General features: G+C 22.0%; 1 protein-coding gene across 1 annotated transcript in view; it reads right to left on the bottom strand.

The window, feature by feature from the left end:
* Positions 1-8,315: 8,315 nt before the first annotated feature.
* The window catches only part of LOC129610959 (ITG-like peptide), a 77,668-nt gene continuing 72,173 nt past the window's right edge, over positions 8,316-13,810 (bottom strand). Inside the window, exons 4-6 of the mRNA XM_055523812.1 lie at positions 13,597-13,711; positions 11,585-11,777; positions 8,316-10,350 (exon numbers count right to left, since the gene is read on the bottom strand). Coding sequence (XP_055379787.1) covers positions 10,152-10,350; positions 11,585-11,777; positions 13,597-13,711 — 507 coding nt within the window. The 3' untranslated portion in view covers positions 8,316-10,151. The remainder of the gene's footprint in view (positions 10,351-11,584; positions 11,778-13,596; positions 13,712-13,810) is intronic.

The raw sequence follows: 13,810 nt of genomic DNA, 5'->3' as shown, positions 1-13,810 counted from the left end.
ATGAAAAGTTATTATTGTATATATACGTATATAAAAGTTATTATACACAACTTTTCAAAATATTTATTTTTCATTTTTTGTAGTTAACATAATAAAAACAGTTATGTGTTTATTTTGATGTTTTAGTTTTGTAGTTCTATTTTGCGCATTTATATTTTCCAATTTAGGATCTAAATCGTAGTGCATGTCCGTAAAATCTTGAGTTAAGACTTGGCAAACTAAGATTACAGAATCTTTACCAAGGTGGTTCAAGCTCAATAATTCGTAAAGGGACATTATAGTACCAAAATGTTTATTGATAGCATTTTTGTCTCTTTTGTGAGGCATAAAGTATACTGATTTTATCAGCTCCATTTCTAGGAGGATTTATGGTGTGGGAACTCTCAGTTTTTTATTATTTTGTTTATAAAATTGATAGGTTTTTGAACGGTTGCTGCTAATTCTACATAATATTTTTTTATACTACCGAAAGAAAAATTTGTATTAATACCGATTGACGCGGTATCGATTTTTTAAAATTAAAAATTCCTTTTATGTTGAAAAATAAATAAATGTCTTTATAAATAGAATGGGAGATCTTTAAATAAAACGATGTAATATATTGAACATTTTTAAATATTTCCAAATGTAAATTTCATAATGACTTCAGAAACTGGTACCATATTTTATATTTGTTTTCTTAATTTCTTAATTTATGTTAAAATTTTGTTTATACTATTTTTAATTAATAAATTAAAAAACTATTAATTTTTGAAATTAATATGAAGTTATATAATTTTAAATGTTAATTTTAAAAAAATATTTTTTATTTTGTTAAGTTATATAATAAATAACAATATTAATTATTTTGTAGAATTAAAATATTTAAAATATTTTCAGAAAATAAACAATAAAATCAAAAATTTTGTTTTTTATATTATTTTTATTTTATATTTTTTTCTTTTAAAATCCTTTTATCAAATTGTTTTTTCTTTGTTTATTTGATTCGGAAATTGTTTTGTTCGGTTAATGCGACTAATTTTTTAATATTAAATAGTAGATTTTCGAATTTATTGTACAATATTCTTGAGTATAATATAAAACTATCCTCAAATTTAAAAATTAAAATGTATAAATAAAAAATTGTAAATTATTCTTGCGAAAGTTTAATCCACTGCTATCTACATTATAGTTAATCCCTTTTTGTGACATTTGTAAAATTAATAAATTATTTTACGTTAAAATTTAAACTTCAAAATTTATTCTAATTTATTATCAAAAAAATAAAATTTTTAATGTAAGTTATACTAAATTAATAATATCATTGATTTGAAATAATAACTTTATCTTAAAGTATCCTTTATGAAAGTATGTTTAAAATGTTTTTTTAAAATTTATTTTGTAGTGTGAATTTTTTTTCGTCTAATTAAAACTTCGCTCTTCAAGTATCGTTTTCAAAATATTAGACTTATTCTGGTAGTTATTAATATAATTAATTTTATTTTATAGATTTTCTTTATTCTTCTTACATAGAAGACAATAGTTTTATCCAATTTAGTGATTATTAAAATAAACACTTTATGTACACATATTAAATGTATATATAATAAATACATACATATATACATATAGATTCCAAATATATTCATACATATACATATGTAATTAGTATTTATAATATATGAGTTAAAATTTTATAAAAAACTATTGACTTAAGCATTACATTAAAAATGTTACATTAAAAATTATAGATAATAAATATTAATAATGTCTATGAAAATGATAAAACTTAAATATTAATTATGAATTAAAAAATATAAAATTAAGTACGACAATTAAAAAAAATTAATATATACCATAAAATTTATAAACATAAGAAGAATTCCTATAATTTTATACTTTTTAGAATTTAAGAATATAAAGAGAAATAAAAAATATTAAAAACAAGAGATTATATTATGACAAGAGATAAGAAAATATATAAATGAAGTAAGATTTTTGTTTTTGGTATGACGTATAATTGTAAAATTGAATTTTTTAAACATAAAAAAATATTAATAAATAAATTTTAACTAAATTTAAAGGATTAGAATTTGGTTTAGTTCTACTTTAGCAAATTTATTACAAGTTATAATATGGCTTTAAAATTTATCAATATTTTTATTTAAATATTTGCATTAAAAGCCATTTTCTAATGTTGTGCACATTTATCATATTCCATTACAATACCCCGCTTCCGTGCTTTGACAGCTCAACAAGTTTTGATAGTTGTTATTATGAATTGACTTGAGGTTGAACTTTATTTTCAGGAATATTTAATTTTTTTTTCGAAATTAATAAAAAAGAAAAAGTTTTATTCAAAAGCGTACGTAAAATAAAGTAAGTTAAGTATACGCACATTAGGTCTAGTTAGAAATAAATTTTCATGGGATTTAAAATCAACGCTACCTGTCACATTTGTCAAGTTATGAAAAAAATACACCTGTGAAGTTGGTGTTCATGCTTTTAAAAATTCAGTTTTAACTTTTTATTAGTAAGTACTTACATGTATGTAGTGGGGTAGCTAAATAAGAAATGTACAGAAAGTATTTTTGAAAATGAAGTGCCGCCAATATAGTAATATTAGTATATTACTATATTGGCTGCACTTCATAGATTACTATATTGGCGGAAATGTTTATTTAATATAGCAAACATTTAAATAAACATTTTTCTAAGAACTTTTCTGATTTTTAAACAGTACAACTACTTCAGATTTTTTTCCAGAATTTAGAATTACAAATTTTTTTGTTTAGAACTATCTCGCTTCCGAAACAAATTTTGACCCTAACGTTCACTTCCAACTTTTGGTTATTTAACTTGCAAATGATAAAAGGAAAAAAGTGGGAATCTGACATCTCATTTTAGGTGGTTTCTTTTCCGGGGTATTGAAAGTGAAACTATTTATTTCACCATACGTAACTTCGGAACTCTTATTTTTTATGAGTTTGAACGAAGTAACACGCTAACTTCACAGATCTAAAGAAAAAAAAATATAAAAAAAAATTATTTTCAGAAAAACTGAATTTGAGGCTTAATAACTAGTACGGGAGATCGAAAAAAATGTGCCTTGTTGTTGTTTGTTCATCTGGGTTCGTTCTTTTATCATGTTTTGGAACCAGCATCTAACTTGGAGACTTCTTATGTATGTCTGTATTGAAATAATTTATGCATTTTAAAATCATATGTGCATTTACGCATAGACTCCTATAATGTACAAGACGTCTTAATATTTTTGCATATGTGTGTATCCAAAGTTTTTTGTTCAGAAAAAAGACTATTCATTTCTTTAGTACATACATATATAAATTTCATACGGGAAGGCTGTGTCGCTGTGTGGTAAAATAATTTTATTTGTAGTTTAAAATTTAATTTTAATTTAAATTTAGTGAAAAATTATACTTATTATTTTGTGTTTTAAAATAAAATGAAGATTTATAAGTTATATTAATTAAATTTTATATTTTGTTTGTAATATTTAGTAAAAAAAAGGTGGTTTTGAAAAAATTGTATTAGTTTCGGTCTGTGTTTTGACGCGTGTATCTCAAGTTCGGCTGATATTTGATATTTGAGTTCTGGTTGTTACCGAAACTAACTGGCGAGCATTTCAGGGAATTCGGGTAACACAAAGCGAAATTCTACTAAGAGCCAAATTTACATCTAGGTATGTTAACTATAAGCTTAATAATGTCCTAAAAACTGGAAATAAGTACTTAACAGACATTTTTATAATATTCTATAACATTTTCACTTAACTAGACTGTAATGTGTATTGCGGTCGGCTATGTGCTGATCACATCAGATTTTTTTTTATATGTACTATGTTTTATGATGTGCGATAGTTACAAACTGCATCTGACCTGCAGGTAGACCTCATAAACCCAGAGTAATAAAATTTAAAACATGTTCGAAAGGTAAGATAAATATTTATGTAAAAATTTTAGAGCGTTTGAATACGTAAGTATATGAAATTTGTATGCCAATCATGTAGATGGTTACCATTCATATGTAGAGTTTTTTAATGTAACATACCACCATAACATTCTTATTATGCTTAACAAATGTTTGTTTTCCTTGGACCGAATTATTTGATATTTGCCATCAATATAGAACATATCACTTCGTTTACCAAATCAGACATTTTCTTTTCAATTATGTTTCATACTTACTTCTGTGGTTATACTTCAAACAGTCTGTTGGGTTTTTAATCCACACTATGATGATATTCCCTTTCTGACGTGAAAAATTTTAATTTCACTGCTAATATTATTTTTGAGATTTAATACTGAAGCTAAAAGCGTTTTTAAGTGATTCTTTTCGTCGTTCGTATGACCGCATAACCAAATTTTTTATTAAAGTAAGCTCTCGATAGATCAAAATAATAATATATGAGCTAACTCATTTTCATTTCCCAAGTAGAAGTTTTTTGTTGCTAAACAATATATGTATTTAAGTGTTAGAGATTTTCATAATTGTAATACTGCAAAAACATAACGTAATGGATATTCAATATATTTTTAGCTTTCTGTAAAAGCAAAAGAGTTCATATATAATTAACCTGCGCGCGTTAATTAAAACATTTTCATTATATTCTTACTCATTATTTCGCAATGTTTTTAAACAAATTCGTTTAGTAACTTTTTTTAAATGAAAATTATTCAAACATAACGCAGTCACTGTATATCGTAATATGCTGAGTTTAGACGCGAACTTTATATTATAATGGGAACATGGCTGTTGAAATTAATCGTTTTTCTTTTAGGCGGTACGTTATAGAACTCTTACGTTTTAAATGTCGCAAAAATTAATAAATATAATATATTTTGTTTACCTTCTGCTCCTTTCAAATTATTTCTTCTCGAACTAAGAAAAATTTCAATTTTCGGCATTATTTTTTCTAAATTGCAAAATTTCTGTAAAAGGCTAAACGATAATTCTTTCATAAAAAAATATAATTATATTATGGCTAGTTAAAATTAATTGTCGAATTCGACAATTATTTTAATGTTTCCTTTAATTTTTAATATTTCTCTGAAAAATATGCAATAAAATCTTTTTCACTTGTTCAAGAGAAAAGTACTATCTACCATGTTTTTTAAAATTCAGTTCTAATTTTTCTAGTATAGTAAGTACTTACATGTCTGTTAGATTAAAACGAGATGCCAAAGAATTATTTTTAAAGAGTAGGAGGGTATAAAGAGCTGAATTAGCAGTAATAAATATGAAAATTTTGGCAGTTGTATTTTCTTTGCTGCCCACTATGATTTTTTTTAAATAAACTTTTTTCTAAGAACTTTTCTGGTTTTAAAACCGGACAGCCATTTCAGATTTCTTTCATGCCTTGACGTAAGTAATATTTTGCTTTTTTTTATAGAACTGTCAGATAAGAACGGAATTTTCAAAAATATCTTAATTATTTTATTTTTTTTATATCACGAACCGTTTATGGACAAGCAAAATCTATTTTAAGTTATAGATTTCAGAGTTAATTATTGCGTAGAATTTTGGTTTTTTTATATGTATTTTCCATCTGTGTATATGCATAGAATAAACACAAGAGTATTTTATGATAAAAATAAAACACATATTTCGGTCTTCCCATCCTTTTGTTTTCATTTATAGTTCTTTTTAGCGGTACTTATTTTGTTCTTTTTTTGTTTTTTTTATTCTTAATTAATTGAAAATATAATCTTGATATGTGTAATTTATATGTATAGTATATTTATATAATAACTAACACCAAGAATAAAATTTTTATTTTTTCATTCAATAATGCTTTTATTTTTTGTTATTTTTACTGGATAAAATTTTCGAAATAAAATATATATATATGCTTATATGTAATATATATGTATATATAAATACACATAATCAAAGTTAATATATATACATATATACATATATATATATATGTATACATTTACAATATTAATTTATTCATAATATTTATCTGCACACATGATTGTATATATATATATATATATTTAAAAAATATATATATAGCATTTGTATTTAATTCATATTTTAATATTAAATAAGTACTTTTAGTTATTACATACTTTTATTTTATTAACATAATATATAATAAAACTATAAATTAAAATAAAATTTATACATAAATTTAAGTGATTTTTCATTGTAAAAGTGTCCCTTTCTTAGGCATTTAAAACTTATATACATACCTATATTGTCATAAATTAATTTACATCTAGGTAATCTGCATATATTTAGGCTTTTTTTGGTTTTGATATCAAAACCTTGATGTACATATTATGTGTGTATGTTTATCAAGTTAATTGTGTACTTATTTAAAACATTACTGACTTTGAAACATATCTAATTAAATTATAAGTTAAAATTTTTTAACATCAATTATATTAAACCATTCATTTGTTCTTATAAATTTAAAACTTTAAAATTGTTTAACTCTAGAACATAATTTAGGATTCAATAAAAAATAAAATAAATTTTAACAATATAAAGCTAGAAAAATCCTAAAAATTTTAAAAATTTTATCGTAAAATAAAATTGTGTAGTACGAGATTATGTATAAACATAACACAAATAAATTTTAACAAAATATATTAGAAACTCGTTAAAATTTTAACGAGTTAGTTAATTGATTTTTTTTCTGTTAGATTTCCTTTAATTTTTGAAGAAAAATTTAAGCTTACTGAAACAAATTTATTACCAAACAATATATTATGTAATATGGTTTGGTAATAACTTTGCTAATATTACCAAAATTGCGTAGCTTAATTAATAAGAATCGTGCATTCAAATAGTGAGAGCAAAATTTAGAATTTGTCGAGCTAATAATTTTTTTATTAAAATATTTAAATACCGTATAATTAACATTTGTAGATTAAACAGAAAATTTTCCAATGGAAAAAAAAATATTTTTCAACTAAAATTGTATTTAATTATTTATTTAAATTCAATAAATTCGTATAGAAAAATATTTTTATATGCGTAATTTTTGGGCGCGTGAGATATAGAATAACTTATATAAATAAAAGATATAGAATATACAGGGATACAGAAATTTATTTTGTTCTTATTTAGTGGAATATTTAGTTTAATTCAAATAATTAAAAAATTGTTTATATTTTAATAAATATAGCACTAACTGTTGTTGCTTTATTTTCCAATTTGGTTGCTTTGCAATTTTTACAAATAGTATGTAATTTATTTATTCAATTCTTGTATGTAATTTATTTAAGAAAAATACCAGAATTTTTAATATATAGCAAATATAGAAAAATTAAAAATAATTATTACTATATTTGTACATAATATACATAATAATATAATTTTATACTTTATATATTTTTTATTATATATATATATATCAAATATAGTATAAAAAATTACTGTAAATAAATTAATTTCATTTTGTTTTTTTGAATTTCTCAAATTTAAAATTTTTGTAATTAGTTTTTGTACATATATGCATATTTTATATAATTATAAAATATTAAAGTTTTATAATTTATATATTTATATATATCGCAATGTTGTTATGCAACTATTTGCTTATGTTAATTCAATTTTTATTAAGTTGTTTTTTTTTTTAATTTACCTCAGCCAGTATTTTTTTTTTCTTTAAAAATTTACGTTTTTTTTTTTAAATTGTATGCTTATAGCTTTAGTTTTAATTATATATATTAATGTTAAAATAAAATTAATATAATAATAAAATCAATATATATATATATATATATATATATATATATATATATATATATATATATATATATATATTTATATATAATGCGTTAATTTGTTTGTTTAATACACATATTTCATAATTGATTTGGTTTTTTATTTATAATATTTAAAATATGATATGTTTATTTATTTTCACTTTATTTTTAATTTTATATTAATTTAATAATAAAATATTATTTAAAACATTTTTGTTTTCTTTTCATCTTATCTTTTAAATATATATATATCTAAATCATATATATCTATTTAATATATATTTGATTTTATTTCATTATTTTTTGAATTTTTAATTTTATTAATTAATAAGAATTATTATATGAATTTATAATATTTAAATAAATTTTAGGGTAAGTAACAACATTTATAAAAAAAAAAAGAAAAAAAATTAGGATTTTTAATTTGAATTTTAATAATTACGCATTATTTAAAAATACATTAATTTTTATTATATATATAATTAAGTACATAAATGAATTTATATATTGGAAATTTATATAAATAATTTATAATTTGATATGTATTTTGATTTTATTTTATAAAATTTAATCTGTGTATATGTAGATATATATATATCGCTATTATAATTAATATCATTGACTTCATAATATATATTTTATGTATATATGTATATATAAGAATTTAAAGTTCACATTTTATTGTATATAATAATTCTTATTTAAAAAATTTGTTAACGTAATAAATATAGAAACATTTCATTTTCTTAGTATTTTTATTATAATAAAATTACAATTTTGATTTATTTAGATATTATATAATTTTTTATACGTGTAAATAATAGTTTTAATTAAAACAAAAATTTTCACTAAAAGTATAGATTTAAAAATAAATTGAATTTAATTATTATAAATGCTGCACATAATATTAAAAAAACAAAATATTTTTGCATTTAAAATTTAAAAAATTTTAGTTTGTTTTTTTTTTCTTGATTTCTGTTAAATGTAATAAATTAAAAAAAAAGGAAAGCTGGAATATGAAAATAAAATTAAGCTCGTGTTCAAGGTTTTTAATACTTAAATCAGTTAATACTATTTGCTGTGCTAGAAATTTAGTAATCCTTTGTACGGTAAACAAAAACCTCTGTTTGCAACAATAATAGCACATAAGTCAAAATTTTTAAAAGTAAAGGCTAATATTAAGTTAAAATTTTTCAAAGTTAAATAAACAAGAATGTCATTATTTATTAAATGTTAGATTCAGTTTTCAAAATCAAAATATTTTAGGTTATGTACAACAGCTGCAGCAAAGAAATTATAATTTTGTACTCAAAATTCTGTGATGGAGTTTTGCAAAATTATAAACTTAAAGTTAGAAAATGGTTTTCCGGATGTAGTTCTGGCCTTAAAATGCAATCATGAATTCAAACTAATTTAAATTAGAAATTATACATGTAGTCTTTATAGATATACATATTTAAAAAAATATTTTGTTTTATTTATTTTGAAAAATTTTTATTTTTTAATTCAAACGATAATAATTATTAAGTATTTTATTGTAATATTATATCATATGAATGTAAGCAAGCTTATAGAATTTTCATTGTTTTCAATTTCATATAATATTTCAGAGATAGTTTATTTTCAGTTTTTTTTTTCAGTGTATGTGGATTTTTTAATTCATTTTTTTTTTATAATTCATAATTTTAATTTATTTTTCCTACCGAAATTTTTCATTAAATTTTCTTTATATTTTATATAATGTCTTAATATTGTGTATATAAATTTATATATATATATATATATACAATATATATTGCATATGTATATAAATCATATGTATATTTGATATGTATTTGATATAGAGTTTTCTTATAAATTAGAGAGTGTAGCCATATGTATATAGATATGTATTGATTGTGTATACATATAAGTGTATATACATATATAAGCTCTACTTATAATCTAATTTTGGTTTTTTTTTTTAAATAAAGATGACACAAAATATTATTTTTAGGTATTTGTTCTTTTTTTTTTACTTTCATCTTAATCCTATTGATATGTATGTATATATATTTATTTTTTTTTTTAATTTTCTTTTAGATATTGATTTTATAAGATAATTTTGCGTTTTTGTTTGTTTTTTTTTTTGTAATATTGAAACTCTTTCCTGGTTATATAAGTCAACGATAAGTCAACGATATCCTAAATTGATATTGTTTTTTCTTTGTATATAATAATTGTATATAGAATTAATAATTTTTGTTTTAAAATTAAAAATATTTTTGTGTAGTATTCTGTATAACATTATTGATATGTTTTTTTTTATTTCCATTTATATTGTATTTCCTTACTATTTTCCGGCTTTATGTATGCTCTTGTACATGAAAATTTCTATTTATTTACTTGTGTGTGTTTGTTTTTTTTTTCTTAGTATAATATTTTTATTTAGAGATTATTAAGACTATTAAGATTATTGTAGTGTTTATAACCAGATGTTATCCTCTTTTCACCAGCTGTATGTTGAATTTCATGTTTAATTTGATCAACAGCAACACTGCCGATACATAATAACGGATCTTTAAAGTAGGAACATACTTTACGTGGAGCCTGACGATGACGTCTTTGTAATTGACAACATAATCCTCTGAAAAGATAATTTAAAATTAATTATTTATATATGCCATTTTATAGTCAAATAACAACAAAAGCTTAATTTTTTTAAATCAAATTTTTTGACTTGCAATTATAATAAACATGACGTAAAATATCGAAAAGGAATCAACATGTACAGGATATTAAATAGACTTGTCGAAAATAGATTTCCCAAAAAATTATTTTTAATTATTAGGAAATCTTAAATAAGAATGAAATAAAGAAAAATAAATTTGATATTGTAATTAAAATCGGAATAAAATTGCAATATCTAATAAAATGTATTCCTCCTTGGCGTCTTACAAAACGATTCTATTTAGTTGGAGTTTTTATTCTCGTTCATGTATTCCCATGTTTCTTCGGCTGATCTACCAGTTTCTTTAGATAGGTGGTTTTTGCATAAAGTCAAAGGAATTCTCTATAACATCAAGGCGGAGGTGTTAAGAGGCCAAACTCAAAATTTTTTGGCCGACATTATTTAAATATCCTATGTATAGAGCAGGTATCATTCTATAGAATTCTGTGTATATATTCAGAGTTATTTTCAACAACTACCGCTATGAACTCGCCCAAATATTTTTTGAAACTTTATTTTTCATTGATAGTTTGAATATTATTACTTTTCTTTTCGTTTTAGTTCTTGTTTTTCTATTAATTTGAAAATACTTTTTTGGAATTTAATTTTTTGTTTCTATTTTAACAAAATTATAACTAAATATTATAAGTAATACATATTAAAATATCCTTATGCACAAATAATTTTTGGGATGAACACATTGTCTTTCTTTTAGAACAATTTTAGTATTATATAAAAAATGTTTGTTGTTTTTTACAATACATATAAGATGAGCTCCATAAGTAAAAGTGCTTAATAGCAATAATTCTAAAATTTAATTTTAAGTTTTATAAATATTGCTATTAAAAACTAGAAAACATTTTACTCATTCATTTTGTTCATTACGAGGATAATACGAATTATGAAGATGACCAATAATTTTATTTCATTCCATACGGAATTTCTATTACGGATTCCTTGTAGAAAATAAGGACTTAAATTTAAATAAACTGAAAAAATATATTTGTTTAAATGTTATTTTTGAACATTTATAAATCTGTTATTGCTTGTTATTTGAATTTCTATTAGCATTTAATTATATTCTCAAAATAGCCAATATTTTTGTTATTGAAGAATTAACAAACATATTAATGTATATATATATTCTCACCTAGAAATGTCGCATTCATTTGATGATGTACACTCTTCGGCATATTGTTTGGCAATTGCAATTGGTGCTTGACAAACACTTGTACCTTTTGGCTCCGAATCACAAACTAAACCAGCTTCACAGTCAGCATCACGACGACACAGTTCTCCTAGCTTACGTCCCATCACATATATACATTGTCCTTCATATTGTTCTGTAAAAAAATGTTGTTTTATAAATAAAGTGCTCCTATTTCTTTCCACAATTAATAATGTGAAAAGTGGTTAATAATTAAAAGTTCAATTAAGTCACATCCCATCTACATTCTTAAAAGAAAACTTATATTTTAATTATCTGCAAAAAATACCTACTTTGATTTAACAATGTTTAAAATAAATTTTCGTTTGATGCTGGTAAGTGTAGGTTGGAAACAAGCTAAAAATGTAAAGAGATTCTTGCCATTATCTTAACATGTTGTGATATTGTTTACCGTTTATATACTTGTTATTAACAGTTTTCTCAGGAGAAAAGTTGTATTTTTATTTATTAAAAAACAAGGTATTATTAACAATCCTAATGCATACAATATAAGAGAGGCATTGTGTTAACACGAAATTTTATATACCGAGTTTTTAACAGAAATACATTTTGGGTCACACTAATGAAATTAATGTAAATAAACTATTTTTGGGGAGATGTGATTTGAACTGACTTTAAAAAAAATTTGTTTTCGGCTTATGTTGACCATGTGATAAATTGATAAATTTTTATGGTATATATAAGGTCTCAACAACTGGTTCATTATTACAAGCCGATTCAATAGCAACAGCAGTATTCTGCGGTTCATTTTTTTTATTCATTTAGAGAGATAATTAAAAATTCCGAGAATATCAGGGCTTCATTCTTTTCGGATCGATTTTACGATTAATTTACAGAATTCGTTGAAATTAACGTCAAGCTCGGATTGTCAATGAGATTAACTTACAATTTTTTTGCAGTATTGAAATATTTTTTTATTAACTTTACTGGAACATTTACTGGAATTTATATTATTTGGTCGGTTATGTTGCTGACCACATCAGATATTCATATTTGTATATATGTAGTTGAAACACAAAAAAAAATTCCGGTAATGTTAATAAGGATAAAATATTATCTAAAAATATATTTTGCAAAACACATTGACGTCATACTATTGACCAAAGGTAACCGACAATCTGATTTGTAAATTATATAGAATACTTTTTTGTACATCGTAATATTTTTCCTTTTGTGGCAAATTTTTAATAAGGCATAATGAATGTTTAATGTTTATGCAAAGTCAAGGTACATTAAAACCAGTACATATTTAGAATGTTTGGTATATATAGGACAATAAAATATTTGGTTTATTTTTAACCTCTTTCAGAAAAGCAAGGAAATACCGGTAAAGTTAATACGTTCACATATTAATATATATTTTTTTAAAGATGTTCTGTTTAAACTTGTATCAGTATAATAGGATATAACTATAGTAGATTAGAATATAATTTGTAAACATATCAGTTTGTCTTTCGAATATAATTGGTAATTACACTTTTCTTATAGTTATTTTACAATGAATTTTGATTTTATATGGATGCTATTGGTTACCAGTGATATGGGCTTTTTTAGAGTTTAAATTTTTGAAATAACTTTGAAATTAAAAATAAAATATTTCCTACCAAAAGAAATTCAATAAAATTATTATTTAATTTTTTTGTTTATGTAAATTTGTATTAAAAATGATTGAGTGGTTTCCAGTGCTCACTGGAAGAATTCTAGACTCATTTTGAATAATTGGATGAAAGCCTTGAACGAAAATTCTAAAAACGCTTCATTCAAAAATCAATTTCGCAGTTGAATATCATTACGTTACGTAACTAATACAGTACATTATTTAAGAACGACGTCTTACCAATCCATAATTACTAAAAACAAGTCAATGAACTATGACTACATCTCTATAACTTGTCCATAAATAAAATATAAAATAACACTAAAATAATACTTACTGGTGTATATACATATTTGAGCTGGACAACAGTCTTCATTTGAAAAGCATTGCTTATATTGGCATGGATCATCTCCAACGTCAATTTCATTGGTATAACCACCATTATCGTAATTCTGTAATATAAGAGAAATATTTAAAAAATCTTGTATATAAAAATATACCTAACATATATTCTAAAGATAACAAAAAAAAAAAACAAAATTTTGGTAATA

Source organism: Condylostylus longicornis, unplaced genomic scaffold (assembly GCF_029603195.1).
Source record: "Condylostylus longicornis isolate FDR11 unplaced genomic scaffold, ASM2960319v2 ptg000048l, whole genome shotgun sequence".
Taxonomy (NCBI): Eukaryota; Metazoa; Arthropoda; class Insecta; order Diptera; family Dolichopodidae; genus Condylostylus; species Condylostylus longicornis.
The sequence above is the reverse complement of the archived record's forward strand: the minus strand, read 5'-3'. Positions and strand labels throughout refer to the sequence as shown.